Source organism: Candoia aspera, chromosome 1 (genome assembly GCF_035149785.1).
Source record: "Candoia aspera isolate rCanAsp1 chromosome 1, rCanAsp1.hap2, whole genome shotgun sequence".
Classification (NCBI taxonomy): domain Eukaryota; kingdom Metazoa; phylum Chordata; class Lepidosauria; order Squamata; family Boidae; genus Candoia; species Candoia aspera.
The window spans coordinates 303952829-303972375 of NC_086153.1; the positions used below are offsets into that span (position 1 = coordinate 303952829).

Consider the following 19547-nt stretch of genomic DNA (forward strand, 5'->3'; position numbering starts at 1 on the left):
TTGGGAGAACACCCAATTTATATTTTAAAAAATTAGAAATGGTCAAAATCTCATGCATGGGATCTCATGAAATACCAGGTAAGAACATTAACCATGTAAGATGTTAACATTTTATTTATTTTTAAATGTATTTTAGTGTCGAAACCAAACAGAAGAGTTACAACCCCTGTTTAAGCTTTATAGCACTGTTCCTCTACATTGAAGGAAGCCATTTGCAACTTTATTTGCTTAAGCTCTTTATTTCTTATGCTCAAACACAACACACTGGGAACACAGAACTGATCTTCAGCCCCATACCAGCACAGAGTTCCCAGGAAATGGCATAGTTTTCTTCAGTCTTTGCCAATGGTAAAGGGTACTACTGCTGCAGTATGCCTGCAACTAATTACTTGATCTAAAATGTTATGCAACAGACAGTTGGAAATAGTTATAATAAATAATTCTATGCAACATACTTGAAGGTATTCTGTTCTGGATTATGAAATGAATTGGTTTTTATATTATTATTATTATTATTTATGGCCAAAAGACCAATATTCAGTAAAGTTATGGAACAACTCATGTTTTAAGCGCTTCAAATATTTATTTTCATGGCAAAAATAGACTATGATATAATTCATTTCACATATATTACATATCAAAGAAAAACAACCCTATGAAACATAATCTGCACATTGTTTTAAAAACCCATCTCAATTGTACATGATTTAAAGCTGCAGCAATTATACATTTTTACACTATTGATTGAAATAAAGTAGAGCTTATTGTTTAAAAAAACACTTTAGCTTGACATTAAAAAATAATACTTGAATTTTCAGACACTTGTTCAAGCAAGATACTGCAAAAATCCTTGTATACTGACATAAAAAAGAAGAGGGGAAATTGTGTAAAAACCATCATCTCTTTCACTTGCATAGATATAATTGCTTAAGGCTAGTGGGATGTTGAGGTATCTGTTTCAAGATACAACATACCTTGCAATATCAGTCCCTTCCCCAAAAACTAACTTCCAGCTCTACAGCTTCACACTTTAGAAGAGAGACATGGGAGTTGCTTTCTTGGACTCCAACGCAAGGTCTCTCCAGTATGGTAGGACATGAATGATGCTCATGACACAGTTCTTTCCAAACAAGTGCCATTCAGTCCCTTGGGAGGATACTACTGGCATGGGAATGCACACCCCTGTTCATTCACCTTACCCATGTAGTTCCTTGGCTGAAAAAGCACAGAACTGAATACTTCAAAATATATTCCCTGCCACTGTAGTAGCCTATGAATCCAAACTGTCTCTCACAGTAATCCAACAAATGAGGTCAGACATATTTTGGGTCCAAGATTAATACAAGGAAACAGCATCATGAAGAAAGTCTGATATTTCTGATTTTATGTATTTTGTCTGTTAAAAAGTATGCTTTAGCAAGGTTTGGGTATTTTTTGAGCTTTTATGAAGATTTAATAGGAACATAGTTTAGTGAACCTATTCTGGAACATGGAAGCTCATTTTAGATGGTTTCAAATTCCTTCATGTTTAAAGGTGGCTCTAATAAAACAAAATGACACATAACTTCCCTCCATATGTTTAGGCATAATTTCTTCTCAATCTGTGCTTAAATATTAGAGGACTAAATAAAGCAGTGGAATTTCTAAAAGACATGCATTCTAATACACTAACCAAAACTATGTGGTTTGCTTCATCTATATTACAGCAAATGCTATTTTATTTAGCACCATGGGACTTCTTTGAGGAAAAAACACAGTGGCACTTTCTTCATTTCATAACACAGCATCATGTCAACATTGATTTTGGCCAAACAACATACAGTACTAGTTCATTTAGTAGCTTGTTCAAAATATAAAATGCAGTTTCAGGAAAATTATGCCCAAAGGATTTGTTCAGAATAATAGAGCAAGAATTGAGTTGGAAAGACTCACTATACACTGCAAGAGGGGTCTGCTTCAGTCAAAGATCCAGACAAGTGTTTCTCAACCTTGGCAACTTGAAGTTGTGTGGATTTCAACTCCCAGAATTCCCCAGCCAGCCATTCCCCATGCCGACTAGGGAATTCTGGGAGTTGAAGTCCACACATCTTCAAGTTGCCAAGGTTGAGAAACACTAACCTAGAATATCCAATATTACAGCTTGGACCTGCACATTTTTCCAAAGGGGTAATGTGCAAAAAAAAAAAAAAAAATGGCAAGAGAAAGACAAAGAAACTGGTCCCTATAGTACTGTAGTAACAAGATCCACAATTCAGAGAGCAGCCTTTTCCCCCTTTCCAGTCTTTTACATTCTTCAAAATATTTCCCCTCTGGCCCAAACTAATGTTAGAGCAACTTGACCTACAACTGCTTTTTGCAGGACAGGAAGGAAAAGAGTATGCCTCACAAAGAAAGGAGTAATTCCATAGTCCTGTGGATTGCACCAAGATTGGACAGTACAATATTGTACCACTGAGATTTCTGAACTCTTCACTTCATTGCACTGAAATAGGTCTAAAATGTTTGCTTATAAGAGTGTTAGCTTATAAGTCTGATCTTGAGCTTAGCTTTAAGAACTGCAAACCACATACAATCACAAACAGCAGAGCAACCATATAAATCACATTGCTTGCGATAGCCCGTCATTGTTCACATGGAAATCACTTAACAAGGTGCATATAATTGTAGATATGCTGAGTATGACTACACTTTGCAGTACATTTTGCTCTGTAGTACATGCTAATTAAGGCTATGGATCATTCAAGCACAGAACAGAGAAATCAACCTGTTCTTTCTTACATCTTAGTAAGTATAACTGCTAAAAGACATTCCACCTGAGAGACAAACAAAAGCAGAATCCTTGAGCTCTGGAGACCTGCTGTTGTTTCAATTCAGCTCAAAAATAGGTTAATCCATAACATAAAAATTCCACTTCTCCCTTTCCACCTTGTGCTGCACAAGTCAGGCCAAAATAAACAGAGAACAATTTCATTATACAGAAAACATTACAGTGAATATTTTTCCACAGAACTTAGAAGAGCCAAAAGATAGAATTTAACCAAGCCCTAAAAATTAAAATTTGAATTTTCGAAAACGATTTGGAACACACCTTTATAGACTTGGACTACATGTTTGTATACCATATTACATTTCAAAAATTAAAATGAATGCCCTAGGAGTATCATCTTGCAGATTGCTGTACAGTATTGTACATACAAACACTTCCAAATTTATCTTCGGCCCTCTCTAATGCATGGCCCCATCCCACCTTTAAAAGTTCATGCAGGATATCTAACTTGATGAAAAGCTCTTTTGAAGAAGATAGTGTTTTCAAAATGAAATGCTTCTTCAAGGAATTTAGGCAAAAGCCCACATCTCAAATGGATCATTTTCAGAAACTGCTACTGTTTGTCACCTGGTAAAACTTAGCTAGAAAACTAGTTAATACATACATATCTCAAGGGGTGAAAAAACAAGGGAAACTGAGTTTGCACACTGGAAATTAGCATCACTAGTACCAACCAATCTGACTTTTCTGTTTGTTCTTTTTGCCATGAAGAGTAATCAAATACTCAAAGTATCCCAGATACATCTTTTGACATCTCACTGGAGAGTGTATAACGCAAGAACAGACATGGCTAAAGTTTAAAAGAAATGTTACTTAGAGTCTGCACCACAAACACTGATCGATTTAACTTCTGGCTTAACAATATACAATAATCTCAGAGGCCCAGATAGTGCTGCTTTGAAGAAATAGCTCCATGTTATTCAAGGTATCACACTACACTTACTGTGCTGTACACATCTGTCCATCCATTTCTCCCTGCCTCCAATCTCTTTGAGACATTATACAGCATTATGGAAAATACATAACTGTTTTGCTTTTCATAAGTAGTTTCCATCAGCTATAACTCAATTAAAGCAGTAATCATTTCTGCTTTAAGAAGCAAGTAGACTTTCTAAGTTTAGCACAAAGTTGTTGGAGGGACTGCTGTTATCCAGGAGAGAAGATAAATAAATTTGGTGACTCCAAAAAAGGTTCGTTTTTTTTCTTTTTTTACTTTCTTGATAGGGAATTATAAACAAAAGCAATATTACAGCCACTTGCTGTTATACAAACCAATAGCCACATTCCACATTAAACCAAGTCCTTTTGTACTCCGTGTTCAAACCCTTTTCCTAAAACAAAAATTTAGTACAGTATGTTAAGCAGATAAACATACTGCTTTCCTAGATAAATAAAATATTTAAGAAGTGTTTAAATATTCACCTGTATTCAGCTTGATTTCAACCACAAGTAGCAAACTGTTCTTTAAACAAATCATTCTGGAGCTACACTTCATCAATAATTACTTTCTGACATTTTGAGGGGCTACATAGGATTTGCAATACTTTTTCTTTTTGGCCTAGAATGTGACCCGACGATCATCTCCTGTTGGAGGATAAAACAGAAGCAGCTGGCTTTTGCCATCCCATTTTCTTTTTGTTTCCTTCAAAGATTTGCCAACTACTTGTTTTATGACACCACAAACTTTACCAGCCACTGTCACCTTTAATCCTTTTTCCCTTTACAAATCTTAAGCAAAAAACTCAATTTCTTTTACTGTGTGCCATCTGTAGCCTGCAGCTTCTAGAGGAGTGCCCCACCCCTCACAAAAGAAAGCCCAACACTCTCTGCATTAAGTGCTTCCTTTAATGGCTTTTTGCTGATGCTGGTTCCAATATAAAATCAGTATAATACACAGAGAGAGAGAGAGAGAGAGAGAGAGAGATTGGAGTAGAAAACTCAAGCACAATGATGCCATTTGTGATTACTGTCTACACAGGGCACACTTCTTTCACACACAGTATATCTACAAGTATACATAGGCATAGCTTTTAATTAATAAAAAAATAACCATCATGATTTTCAGTATGGTGCAGTAGTGTCTTCATAGGATCAGCAGTTGTATGTCTCCAGCAACACGGTCTCATCAGTACATGAAAAACACAATACCACTGTGTACATATGTATGTTTCCATTTCAAAACACCTGCACGCATTCCCTTCCTCTTCTGCATGAACTAAGGAAGGAGCCCATGCACTTCACGTCTTGCTCTGCAAAAGCAGTGTCAGGTGGCATTCAGAATCTTCAGGCTACATGAGAAACATGTTCTCCTGGAAGGCAAACTTCTGCTTCTGTAAACTCTTGCAAAGAACGAGACTTCGAAGTTGGGTGGAGAAAACTTATATAAGCCTCGAACTCTTGAGAAACTGGATAAGAACTCCATAGACAAATGTGTATTGGCTTAGGGTTTGCACCATCATCATCCTCTGCTGCCTCAGCATTTCTAGCATTCGTGGGATATCCAATGCCTAAAAAACACACACACGTAAGTTGGAAAATGGTCATTTAAGTGGTAATAGTAAGCAACAACTGGCATAATGACTGTGAGAATAACCTTGGAAGACAGAAGGAGGAGCCGCAGCCTAGACAACGGTCAGACAAGAGATAGCCCACAGAAGGAATGGGGGTGGAGAAAGCCTCCCAGAAGGGACCCTCCCTAGTTCTCTGGAAAGTAAAGGCAGGGGAGGGGAGAAGGGCTTTCAGACTTGCAAGATGCTGTTACTGTAACCTTACAATAAAGGTAGTGTTGGTACTCATGGTTTTGCTTTCTTGTCTGGACTACCTTGAAGGGCTGACGACTATATAGATACTTATGTGACAAGTCTTTAAATATCGGAGAATGGAAAGAGACAGGAGAGGAAGGGAACGACGTGATATTCTATTTGTGCTCTGCTCTGACAAGAGGCATTTAGGAATACCTTCCTGGAGAAATGCTAGTTTTTGTGGATTTTGGTTTGAGTCAGAAAGGCAACGGATACGTTTTTGATGCCTAACTCTGTAGTTTCCAATCTAACATGGGGACAAGCACATTACAATTAATCACTATTGTCCAATAGTTACCCCAGTCTTGAAAGAATGTTGGGCACATTATAGGGATCGGCACTCTATGAGATAATCTTTAGCAGGCTTTCTCAATGGGTATCCCCTTTGGTTCCCATGATCCCTAATTTAAAAATTAAGAAATAACCTCATTGTGCTCCAAACAGGCAATCATGATCTCTGATAAGATGGCCACTCCAGTTCTTCCTACACCGGCACTGCAGTGCACCAGCAGAGGGGGGTTGGGAATTGCAGGGTCAGCAGTACTGTTGGTATGGCGCCGTACCGACTGTATCTCTTCCAAATATGCTGTTGGATCCAGCGGAAAAGAAGAAAGACAAAATCATTTCAATTGGACATCGCTGACAATATTTTTGGGGCTTTGTAGTAAGAAAAATGTGTTTATCTGAATTCCAACTATATATTGAACTGTTCAAATTTGAGCTCAGAAATTAAACAAGATTGAGCTTCGTACTTGGATGGGAGATCTTAAGAGAACATCAGGACTGTAGGCTGGATAAGATGATGCAAAACATCCTGGGGGAAAAAACTGCAAACCATGTCTGTATTACAGCCAAAAGAACTACAAGAATGTACCCACCAATCACTTGGAGGTGACTTTGACTGAAGAGAGAATTGTCAGTGCTACACACTTACTGGAAATATGACTATTCAGCACAATGTAGCACACAAATAAACATACATTCTGTTTGAATATTTTGCCTTCAAACTAGGATTTTGTTTACATAGCATAAATAACTTTATGCAAATATTGGTATATTTCTTTCAGTAAGCTTCAGGCTTGCATGCTCCTCACAACCTTCCCTTCTGAAATAGAGATGAATTTATTTCTGTGTCTCCTTAACCACAATTTCTCATTTTCTCTTAGCTGACAAATTGTGATGAAAATGTAATGACTGGTTATTTAAAAGTATGACTGAAGTTCCAAACAGAACAATGCAGGAATGAAAACAAAAGTATCCTCAATTATCCTTACAGCAATGTGGGACGAAGAGACATTAGGGGTAATGTACAAAATGCACAATGATATTGCACTAAACTCTGTTTTAGCACAGACGCCAAACAGCCATTGATGATGGCCACATCCCAAATAAATTGCATTCGTGCTCGCTCGTTCTCTGTCTCTCTCACACACACACACACAAACACACACTCATACAGGCTGAAATCTTGTGAGAACACTAAACCTTAGAAGATTTGAGCATTTTTACAATGTATTTCAGGGCTGAGTTGGCCTAAAACTTCTGAGATTAAGGGTAATTTTGGGTTAGGCTAACCTTACTATGGCATGCAACGGCACTCAGATCACCATGCATATAGTGGAAGGTATATATTTAGACTTCATACATGGCCTGAGGAATCATAGCTGGAAGGCAAAACCTGGCTAGTCAAGGCTTTCTTTAGATATCCCCCATAACCCCAGCCTTACAAACAGGCCTTTTAAACATTTAAACTCAAGGCAGCATACAGATTATATTGTTTTCCATGCAGGCAATTATCAGCCCCAGACCTACTTTGTTTCAGCAGGTTTCCTGCATTATGTGCTTTCACATAATAGAAGAAATAATAGAAGATGAACAATGTGTAAAAAACAAAGACAGACAAAAACATACACAGAAACCCTTTTGTGTCTTCTGGGCAGCCATGCTCTGGCCAGTCAGTGTACTGAAGATGCCAAACTGTTCTCTCTTGTCCTGTGAGGAGGTGTTTGATCTTCAAACCTGTGGTGGCATAGCAACCAGAGTCTGTCCGGAATCGAGTGGTAATCTTGAACCTCCCATAGGTCACCGTGTTATGCCTTGAACCAAGTCGTGGCCAGTATCGGAAGCTTTTCTCTCGGCCACCTTCCTGCAAATGTTAAGTTTAATCAGCAAAAGAATAAACTGGCCTGTGTGTAGCTGAAGAATGTTCCACAACACTTATTGTTAATATGTTATTTATTATTAATTTTGGCCAAGGTGTTACTAATGCTTCATCCCTTATTTTATCTCTTCAAATAGCTTGTAATTCAAATTGGGCAAAGAGTTTCATGAGCCAATGAGATACCTGGGTCAGCAGGTATCTGAGTATGTATTGCTTGTTCCTAAAACAGTCACATCCCAAGTTGATGTCCTACAAAAATATTGGAACTGCAACTTCCCACATTTTCAGACAGAATGAAGATGGCTGATAATTCTAGTAGTTACAGTCCCCAAACATCTAGAAAGCACCAAACCGGGGTAAGCTATGTGTTGGTTTTGACTGACTTTCCATACCGGTTCTCCACATCATTTTCTGGAACCCAATCAAGACAAAATCAGCTTAAACAGAAGGCTGACCCATACATTCTTTTCATAATTACGTTTTTGAAGGCAGAAATATGATTCAGGAAGATAGATTTACCTCTTCTGCTGTCACCATGGTTATAATGGCAACCCCTTGCTCCCATACCATCTGCCAGAAATCTTGGCATGTATTCTGCAAAGGACCTTGGGTAGCAATATAATCCCACTCCATACCCCCAACACAGACCTGGAGAATAAGAAACAGGATATGGATACCAAGGTTATGAAAGGATACTAGTCCATAATGTAAGAATTAGAAGGAAAAAAACCCCATCCATATTCTTTAATCTCTGTATTTAAACCCAGAAACAGAGATTTGTAATACCTAAATGCTAAAAATGGAAACAAAATATATGTTCATTCTTTTCCTTAAACATGGTTCCCTTCATACCAATCAGAAAGTTCAAAAGATGCTTTGTGGGGCCATAACCTCCAGAGAAAAATAATCGGAGAGTATGCCTTTTTCAGTGGATTTCAGAGTGAGGGCAAGAGCCAGTTTGGTCTAGGATTTCCCAGCAAGAAAAAGCAGCATGAAGACCAAACTGCTATGCCATATGATAAAAATAATTTTTTTAAAAAAAGAGTGAAGGCAAGGCTAAGAAATCATTTTACACTTACATTCTTGATTTTATATAGGGTTAACCAGTACTCCCCAATCTGTGCTTTCTTGCTGTGTCAGACTACAATTATTTTAGCATTATCGAGTGGTTATATTAGCTCAAACTTATTCTGAGTATGATTTCAGGTTTTGCAGAGGGTGGGGAGAGGTATCAGAGGCATTTGAAAGTTAAGTGGAAGAACTGTTCATAAGTATACATCTTATTTCTGACCCTACCTTAATGTGTGATGCATTGATATAACCCGTATTATTTTCCTTAGTAGGGACTAGCTCAACTCTAGTGTCATCATAAGGAAGCACATCCTGGAATCGGTTCCTTTCTGCATTTTCTGGCAGACGGGCTATTGAACAGTCACCTTCTACAAGCCTTTTCTTTTGAATCCGTTCATACTCTGTAAACACCATCCCTTGGTCTAACCGTTGTTCCAAACCTTTGAACTAAAAATATAGAAAAACAGAGGGAATCACACTAGGGCTTTTCCCCTCCACAAATATATGTGTAGTATAAAAACATGGGTTATTTAAAAACTAATTAATATATACTGTAACTCCGATTTTACATTTTCTGAGTTTATCTAAACCATGCTTGCCTTTCCCCTTAAGCCAGGTTTCCCAATGGCTCATAACATATTTAAAATATTTGTATGCTCCTTCCCATTGTTACAAACGAGGGCAAACATACTAAAGCAATTTAAATAATTTACATGCACATACAAATAAAAGCTAGCAGTGAACCTCCAAATAGCCAAGCAACTGAAATGAGATGAATCCAAAGATCATTCGGAAAGCTCAGTATCATCACAGAACAGGCCCTGCATTTTATTTAGGGCCACTGACCATACTCTGAGACACACAGAACAGGGAACCAATATCAAAAGATTGTAATATAGTGGTTGGTATCTACCATTTCATATACCAACTGTCTGCTGTATGAAGACTGCCTAGGAAACAAATGTCATGGTAAGTACCGGATAACATTTTAAACCATTTTTAATGAAGAAATAACTAACTAACTAAAATTAAATAAATAAATCCAGCTTCAAACATACATGTGCTCTAAGCAGATAGAAGAATCTGAACCAAGCTTGACAGGCTGATGACCGATCCCAATGCCTATCCTTGTGTCAAAAATTAATTTGGATAGCCAAGTTTGAATAACTAAACACTGGATATGAATTTTCAACATACAATCACAGTCCTAGGAAAACATCAGACCAACCCGTTCATCATTTGTTGCTCTGGGAGGTTCCTCCTTCCCCTCATTTGGCAGAGGAAGACTAGATAATGTTAGTCCATTCAGAGCCGCTAACTTCAAAGGTCCTATTTTTTTAGCTTCAGCTCTGTTCTTTTTCATGACCTGTTGGAACAAGACAATCTTTCAAAATACATTATGATAGAAACCAGAGACAAATTGGCTCACTGGAGGAGCAACAAGATTGGGCACAACCAGAGAGAGAAATGCTTCCAGTCCTCCTTTTGCAAGCACTCAGAAAGGGCACACCACCAGATCCTCTAGCTAGTACAAAATTCTACAGATAATGACAACAAAGCAACATTCTTTCCATGTTGCCTATCTTCATTTCATCCTCAAGGTTCTGAAATGTCACAGAATTAATAAACAGGCTTGCCCAAGACAGTGGACTTTAATGAACAGTGAAATAAAAATTGAACATTAGGGGATGGCAGCTACAACCTCAGGGATATCAATTTATTCTGTAAGAATTTTTAAAACCTTGCTCTTTTTTCCATGGAACTCAAGGAGAAGCCAATATAAAGCCTTTCCTATTTACATTCACAATAACCCTGTAAGATAGGTGAGGCTTAGAGTCCAGTAGCCCAAACTTTGCAGCGAAATAAAGATATGAACACTTCCCCATCCAAGCCTAGTACTACAAGACCCCGGACAGCCTTGGGCTGCAATTCCCACCATCCGTAACCACTGGCCATGTTGGCTAGGAGTGATAGGAATTGTTCTGCCCATCCTTGTTCTAACTATAAAATACAAGATTGGGGACTTGAAAAGATTCTGTGGGGTTGGGGGGGGGATAAAAATTCTCTGCAAGGGACTAAGGGGGAAAAAAGCCTTGGTTCCTTGTAGAGAGGATTACTTTTTTCCCTTGGTCCCTTACAGAAAGGCAAAGAAAAAAACCACCTCTTCACAAGGGACTAAGAGAAAGCTCTCCACAAAGGACCTCTAGTGGAGATTTTTTTCCCTCTTAGTCACTAAGGTACAGCAGAAAGGATGGGTCTTGTCACCTGACATTCAGAAGTCCAACACTCTTGATCAGGGGGTCCTGGAAGTTTTTTTCCAACTATTTATTTATTTGTTTATTTATTTAAACAACTTGTATGGCTGCCCATCTCAACAAGTGACTCTGGGCTGCAAACAATATTCACCAACTCTTTTTATATCTCTAACCAGCATAGTCTAATGCATCTGCAGAACACTAAGTTAGGAAAAGTTGTGGACTGCACTGGATGTCCTTCCCCTACACCTATGGGAGTCCTTCCTTTCTGTTTGTAACTAACTGGAAAGTAGCAATAGTCTTCATTGCCTATGGCTTGTTTCTTGGAGCAGAGCTTTAAGGATCTAGACAAAAAGGTATCCATCTTTTCCCCAAACATATCCTGCTTACCCAATTGTGTGCCAATTATATGAGACATGGCCTGGCATAATGGACTGTCAGTGACAAGGGAATGCTTGTAAAGCCATTGGGGAATAAAAGCACAATTCACATATCCATTAAACTGACTGCATGTTACTTCTCATGAAGTAATGAGGGAATCCTAACAGCTATATCTGGGAGGTTTCATATATTTCAGTAGGACCATTAAACAAGTTCATGTGGATCAACTTCTATGTGGGTGTTAACATGCTATCCCTGTACAGTATATACTGTTTTTCTCCTGTCTGGTGCCCTCTAAACGTATTGGGATTGTAACTCCACTGTTAGCTACAAATACTGAGAGTTTTCTCCCAGCTCATCTTTGTACGTACCATAAAGGTAAACTACATAGAAAAGCTGATATTAACATAAAGCAGCTAATCCAGAAAGGAAATCTGTAATTCATTAAATAGATTTTCTGCTACTAAACTTGAGGGGAGTCCATGGAATATAAAGGGAAGGGACCACAGCTTGAAAATAAACCTCATTCTTTCCATACCTTCAGACCCATGTCCAGTTGCCTACAAATCCCATGAAAAGGTGCTGCCAGTGGCAGACCTGACAGAGACATGTACTTACAATGCCCATCGGTCTCGTGATTGGTTCAAGTGAGGAGCTTTTCAAATATGGCATAAAAAGAGGAAAAGAGGATAACTCACCCCTAGAGGCGGCAGCCCTTCTACAATATTCTTCTTCCCTGACAGTAATTCAGACACTGGTCTCTTCTTTACAGAATCCTTCCGCACTCTATACCGGGCAGAAATGGTTAGGTCAGACTCGGACACAGATGGAGTTAACAGCCCATCTCCTCTCCTTAGCAACTGAGAGTCACCCATGATGTGTGAGGGACTCACGTCTTTTACCCTCTTGTCAGTCTCAGTAATGTGCAATTTAGGCTCATGTATATGTAAAGGGCCAGGAGATGAGGCAACAGAACTATAAGGATAGTTCAATAAAGATTCAGTTGGATAACATGCCATTAGGGAAGGAAGCTGGGGTTTTCCATTGATGAATGGCAGAGCTGGATTAGCCTTTTTTTCTTCTTCACATTCTTCCTCTTCCTCACTGCTATGAATGAGCATAGTTGCATCTGAAAGAGATTTCTTATGCCCATAATTCACATTGTCCTCTTGCTCCTCAATTTCTTGTTTTGCCCTTCCTAGGAAAACAGAAGTCTGTGATCCAGCAGGGATCACCTTTGGATAAGCCACATCTGCAGTTGATGCTGACATGGTTCTCCCTTTAATCCTCATGGCCTCAAAACTGTGCGCCAGGCCAGCAATTTCAATGCTGTTTCTCTTCTGCAACTGAGCATGCCGGGCTGATGTTAAAGGCTCACTCACTTCCTGAAGGGAATGGGCAACTGGCAGACTGTCCTCCTGGAACGTCTGGACAGAGTGATGGACCCGTCGGGTGATGAGATCAGGGTTGCTATTACTGCTGTAGAGGTGTCTAGATAGATCTGGCGTGCTGTTAGCGGGTCGTGGATAAGGATAAGGAGGTGGGGGGCGATATACTTGAGTCTTCATGATGTTCGGTGCAGGATAATCTTGGGCCTGCAACTGAACATTTGTTAGCTCAGGAACGCTCACTGCTCCAACAACCAAGCGCCTTTCAGCAGGATACGGATATGAGGACTGACTGTGGAAGCTGTAATTCAGGTTAAATGGGTAGTGACCAGAATGAGGGGAAGCAACGTTAGCATGTTCTCGGATTTCAGGCTGACTGTACACCAGGGCATCAGGCCTACTGTAAGCATATGAATTGCCTATATTTAGATTTCTCATGGAATGACTCTGTTTGTCTGAATTCATCATTCCTCGATTTAGTTGTTTCATCACAGTCTCATAATCTGGGGTAGGCCGATAAGAAGGTGGTATTAGGGCACTATGCCGATGCGATGGGACATAATCTGAATGGAGGACATCACTGCCGGTAATGCTTGGGTTGGAGGACATGGGTGATGGCTGCATATAGTGCTGCAGGTTATTCAAGGAATTTGTGCTGTGAGCACTATAGACACTGCCATTGCGGATTCTGCCATTATAGTCATGCGGAGCTCTGTCCAGGCTAGTTTGAGAGTGGCAGTAATAGCCATTCTGGTTAGTCCCATAGAGATTATCTGGAATACAAATGTTTGCATCTATTTACACCCGCAAAATGGTAAACGAGAGACATAAAACAGTTGCTATCACAGTATCAATCCTCCATCTCACCAATGTTTTTAAAATTAAAAATAAAGTCATGCCTTCTTGAGTAAATAAATGACAACTTCATTGTCAGTATTTAAAGTGCAAGACATCTAATTCCGACCCATTGGCAAAAGCAGCTTCTATTTAATGAAATACATGGATATATGAAATAAAGCCATGTGTAGGCATTCATTTTGCTCATCTGAGGACATGAGCAGATCCACCTGTCTGCTCACCCACCAGCCTTCCCATTCTGAGAAGGAAAGCCTGAAGTAGACTGGGGGTGGGGGGTGAGAGCTGCAGGTAAAAAGAAAAACATCCCTCTCCAGCTGTTATTTTCTTCCCAACACTCTCCTTACATTGTAATCAGCCACACTGAGTGGCTTTTTTCAGCAGAAGAACAGAGTAAAATTGCTTAAAGACTGCTACTGGCAACATTAGGAGACTTTTTTCAAACCTAATTGTTGCAAATACAGTACTCATAAGTGCATGCAATCTTGGCTCTTGAAACTGCTGGTATACAGCTTCCAGAAGGCTACCTATGAGTGAATGCTGCTCTTGTAATGAAAAAGTATCCTCCCTGCATACCAGCTGAACAAATAAGCTTTTAGTAATTACTTCTTACTCTCCCTCTAAAAAAGTTAATAGTATGACTATGAATTACAGAGTTCACAGGTTTATTTTGTTTAATGCTCTTGTATTTTCCAGCTGGAAACTTAAGGTAATATGCAGTAAAAAGAGACAATAGCTCAATGACAGAACATATATTTTGTAGAAAGTCCCAGGTTCAATCTCCAGAACCTCCATTTTAAGGATACAGATAGCACATGATCTTCTGATAGACTCCTTCTGGTAGCACCTTTTCCAACTAAACTAGTGTTTCTCAACTTGGCCACTTTCAGTCAGCTATGTTGGCTGGAGAATTCTAGGAGTTGAAGTCCATACATCTGAAAATGGCCAAGACTGAGAAACACTGAACTAAACACATCTTATTAAAAGTCATAGGCTTTCATAGGCTGCAGCCACAAAAGGTGCCACCAGACTCCTCCAGATTTTTTTTGCCACCATAGAAGAACATGGCTCTCCTTCTACAATGTGTACAACAAGATAGTACATGATGGAAAAGATTTTGGTTGGAGAACTTCAAGAGCCCTGCCAGTCTCAACAGCCAACTTAACGTGACAAACAATTTGATCTGGGACAAGGCAGCAGCTTCTCTTCTTACATCAAAGCAATACAATCACTTCCTCATTCAGGTCCTGAGCAGTCTGCATGTCCTCCTGAGCCATGTTTTGTTTAACTGTGGTTAAACAAAACATGGCTTAGAACATGCAAACTGAAACATGAAAACGGTTTACTGAATAAACCTCAGTTGTTGCATTTACATACAATATTATGCCTTCATTTGAATCCAACCACTGATTATGCCAACAACTGCCTAGCATTAACTATTAATGGTTCCCCAATGACACCCTCCCAATGTTTTCAGGCTACAACACTCAGAATTCCCAACCTGCACAATCAGACGTTGAGAATCCTTGAAGATATGATCCTAACACATTGAGAGGAAGCCAGATTAAGGAAGACAGCATAACAGTGCTTCAGAATCTATTTTTCCCCAAATTTTCCAATTATTTGCAGACTACTCCAGTTTCCTAAAAATGCTGAAACTTTACCTTGTGAGGATGTATATGGTTCTGGGTAGTGTCCATTGTAGTGTAACTGAGGTGGTGGTGGCGGCATCATGTAAGGCTGTGGTTTAGGCTGCTAAAGAGATATTGAAGTAAGCAAACATAAAAGTCGGATAATAATAGAAACTTAAACTTTAATCCAATTCAAACATTCACATGTACTTTAAGTCTGAGCACAAGAATAAAGATTCTGGCTAATTAATATAATTAAAAACTACAAGAATGTTTTGTAGAGATGAAAGAGCTGGGTATATCTCTGCCCTAGAATTTCCAATAATTCTATTAAACCAAGCATATATATTAACTAACTTAGACTATTACTATGGATTTGCTCAGATGTGCAAAACCTGGATTGGTCAACAAAATCAATACAGTAACAGTGGCCTCCAACTCGCATTGCCAAGAAAACCAAATTCAAGATTGGCTGAATCACAGTTAAGTGTGATTTTAGGAAGTGGGTGTGACTCGCTTCCCTGGAAAAAACAGCTAATAGGAACCCATGCATTGTAAAAGGTATTAAGTTATCTTGAAGAGGACTTTTCAGAAAGAAGAGAATAATGCTGATTTGTTCTTTGGATCTTCTTCAGTGTTACAGATTTAAAATGGACTTTTATTAATATAGAAGTTAGATATCTGAGAAATTCTTTGCTCCACTAAAGCAGTCCCTAAAGAGATTGTGAAATATGGTGTTTTTTATAAATTTCTTTCCTTTCCCATTAAAGCAATACTATATTGTCAGCAGAATGGATTTCCTACTTAACTCTCAGAATGTGTAGTCCTATGGTTAAATCCATAGGAGTTATCAAGTGGGTCTCCATGGTTCTTCCAAATTTTTTTTGAGAAAGAGTGAATTATCTGTCCTAGGAATTGAGGAGAGACTGCCTGTATTTATCAACTAAACACAATAGTCTAGTAAGTAAATTATTCCTGTCTCCCATGATGCAAGTTGAAAGGAGGTATCAATACTAATTCACATTACCAAAGGTTTAAAAGTGATATAGGCAAACTTTATTCCATCAGCAATTACTTTATATCAACAACTTTCTTTGTTAAGGACTAGCTTTGAATCCACCACTGACTTATAAAATCATTGACAGATCTTAAAAAAAAGCAACCCAAGGAATAAGAAACAGCTCAGATACAGAGTGCTTACCAGAGACATCCTGGAGGATGATCGCCTTCTAACTGGATTCACTGTCACTGTCTGAGCTTGTCTACAAAGCATAATGACAGAATACATATTTTGCAGTCACATCAATCACAGTGCAATCCTATTCATGTATATTCATAAGTTTCAGTATGCTTAGTCGGAGTAAGTGTCTTTAAGACTGTAGTTTGTAATAATTCAAATTCATAAGATGATTCTTCTCCCAAAGAACCACTTGCAGCCACATTATAAATGTAGACTTCATCCTCCACAGCTGGAAGCACATTGCAATCAAATCAAAATACTGTATGTTAGTACATGCATCTTCTCCAGTGGCAGTTGAGAAGACTATGAATACTCATCAGATGATACAGCAATATTGCATTCACATTAGAGTACCAGGGGGGAAACCATTTAAATTTTCAGAAAAGCAACAGACTATGAAACATGATATACAGAACAATATTGCTTAGCCATCAGCAGAGTCCACCTACATGAACTGTAGCTAATCCAGCTACAACCTAAACACAAGTATATGCTTAATCGTAACTGGTGAATTTCTAAGCAAACTTCAAAATAATCTTCCCCTTTCCCTTGTTAGTTGATAGAGGAAATGCTGGGGAGGGGAGGTTTTATTTTTGTCCAATCACAATGCCATATGTAACTTTATCAAACAGTGAATAGGATATACTGGCAAAAATGTACAGAGCAGTATGCATTGCTAGATATGCATAACCACTTTTCAAGTGCCATGCCTACACTGATTGACATAATTATATCACAGCCCAGAGAAATCCAATCAAACGTATTCCAAACTGGACTACAAATGGACCAATCTATTACAAAATATATAGTAAGATGCATGAAAAGCATCTCATATAATGTCCACATAGCCTGTCATAGCATTTGAAAAATAAAACAATATTACCCTAATCCTGTGATTTAAGCTACTCCAAACAAAATATCAGGTATAATAGACCCTCAGTTAACTGGAACTCTCAAGCAACCGGCACAAAAATCAAACCGGAAAAAAAAACGGCACTCTCAAGCAACCAGCAAAAAGAATCTGTATCTCTCTGCTGCCATCTAGTGGATATTAGGGTTTAATAGTAACTCTCAAGCTACCAGAAACTACATTTATCTGGCATCTACCAATCCCCATGGGTGCCGGTTAACAGTCTACTGTATCATCTTTTTGAATTTTTACACCATTAATTTCAATGTGCTTTTCCCCATAAAAAAGATCCAAGGAAGAGGAAGAGATACAAAATTGCTTTTTGATTAGCAGTGCTCAGACTCATTCATCTGGAAAGAAACTATATTAATGTTCAAATGTCAAAACATGGTTTCTTATTAAGTGCTGGTGAGACAGTGACCTACTACCAATCTGTTTTCTCTCCTTTCCTCCAGGGATGGGCAAGTTTATTTATTCATCAAATTTATATGGCCGCCCACGTCACAAATAGTTGTTAACTTACTGTGACATACCTAGTACAATATGGGAATGGGGTCTGTGAAAAATATATAGATTGTTTTAAGGTAGTAAACTATGGTTAAAATATAGTTTCTTTGTTGTCTTGTTGATTGTAACTATGATTTAGCAAGGCTCATTTTTTGTGGTTTATGGGGGGGGTTGTGCCACGTCCCAAACATCAAACTAGTCCAGAGAGACGCATGACAAGAGCCACTAAAAAGAAAAGAAAATGCCAAGAGTTGAAAATAGGAGCTATGGTTGTTCACCTAAAAGACTGTGGCAGTCTTGTTTATAGACTGTTCCTCAAACCACGGCTAAAACCTTTTATAGCTTAAGACATGTGAATGTATCCATTCTAACTGAAATTCTTGGCTTATGAACTTTCTCTGACTCAGTTCTGTTCCCACATACAAAAGGGGCAATAGGTTGTTTAAGTATCCCTGAAATAAGATAGTTTTCTGTGAAGAAGCTTATCCAAATAATTTCTTTTTGCATATCTTGTATCCCATATTAATTGGCTACGTGACAGAAATCATTGGCTCATCAACGATGTTATAATGTTTACCTATTCTTGCAAACATAAAGTTTCATTAAAAAATTGGTCTGGCATATTCTGTTTGCGATGCCAACCTAATACATTTATTCTGAAACAAAATGTCATACCTGACGTACCCACTCCCACCTTCTTCATATGTTTAAGATAGACAGAAATAGGGAAATGGTGCTTTTATTGGAATTTGATGTCCAAAGGGATGGCTTCTTTTAATCTCATCACTGTGGGAGCATAAATATGGGAGCACTACAAATACTAGACATGCAAAGTGTGCAGGAGGAAAGGAAGGAAGGAAGGAAGGAAGGAAGGAAGGAAGGAAGGAAGGAAGGAAGGAAGGAAGGAAGGAAGGAAGGAAGGAAGGAAGGAAGATTGATTTTTTGGCTCACCCTTTTGGCGGAGAAGGACGAGAAAGGATTGGAAAGCGTGGAAAGGCAAGAATGAGGAAAGATTTCTGAGAGGCTTCCTCAGGCGAAGAATCTGGGGAGTCTCTAAAGACAAGGCATATGCAGACAAAATGTAGGCAGTGAAACAGCACATTGAGAAAAAGGATGTTGGCTACAACCAATGTGATATCACAATAGATTTTCAAGTAGATTTCTTAAGGGTCACATCTCTCATTTGGTTATGACCTCCCAACCCTTCCTAGACAGCAGAATGCAAACATAAACTTGTTTTTACAGAAGGGTTCTGTTAAACAGCTATGAAAACGTGTGATCTCTAATTCAAACCCGCAGGCCTGTGTTAAAAGGAAAAGAATGATTACTGCTATTTTAAAATGTGAATTCGTAATCCACATAAAAGGTAAAAACTCCCTTGAGCTGAACTTAACTCCTAGTGACTTCATGGACATGTTTATATTGTTTTCTTGATGACAGTACAGAACTATTTTGCATCCTCAGAGCTAGGGGAAAAAATGTTAGATTAAGCAAACTAGGAGACAAAAAATATTCACATA

At 38.6% G+C, this 19547-nt stretch overlaps 1 protein-coding gene across 3 annotated transcripts in view; it reads right to left on the reverse strand.

Moving 5' to 3' along the window:
• Positions 1 to 563: 563 nt before the first annotated feature.
• Positions 564 to 19547, reverse strand: part of PTPN21 (protein tyrosine phosphatase non-receptor type 21) — a 69611-nt gene continuing 50627 nt past the window's right edge. For 2 of the 3 annotated variants that reach the window (XM_063290202.1, XM_063290201.1), the window contains exons 11-20: positions 18979 to 19080; positions 16572 to 16632; positions 15404 to 15494; positions 12195 to 13657; positions 10089 to 10226; positions 9086 to 9307; positions 8309 to 8437; positions 7540 to 7774; positions 6054 to 6214; positions 564 to 5334 (exon numbers count right to left, since the gene is read on the reverse strand). In XM_063290202.1, the coding sequence (XP_063146272.1) occupies positions 5206 to 5334; positions 6054 to 6214; positions 7540 to 7774; positions 8309 to 8437; positions 9086 to 9307; positions 10089 to 10226; positions 12195 to 13657; positions 15404 to 15494; positions 16572 to 16632; positions 18979 to 19080 (2731 nt within the window). In that variant the 3' untranslated portion in view covers positions 564 to 5205. The remainder of the gene's footprint in view (positions 5335 to 6053; positions 6215 to 7539; positions 7775 to 8308; positions 8438 to 9085; positions 9308 to 10088; positions 10227 to 12194; positions 13658 to 15403; positions 15495 to 16571; positions 16633 to 18978; positions 19081 to 19547) is intronic. The other variant, XM_063290203.1, reaches the window with a different exon arrangement.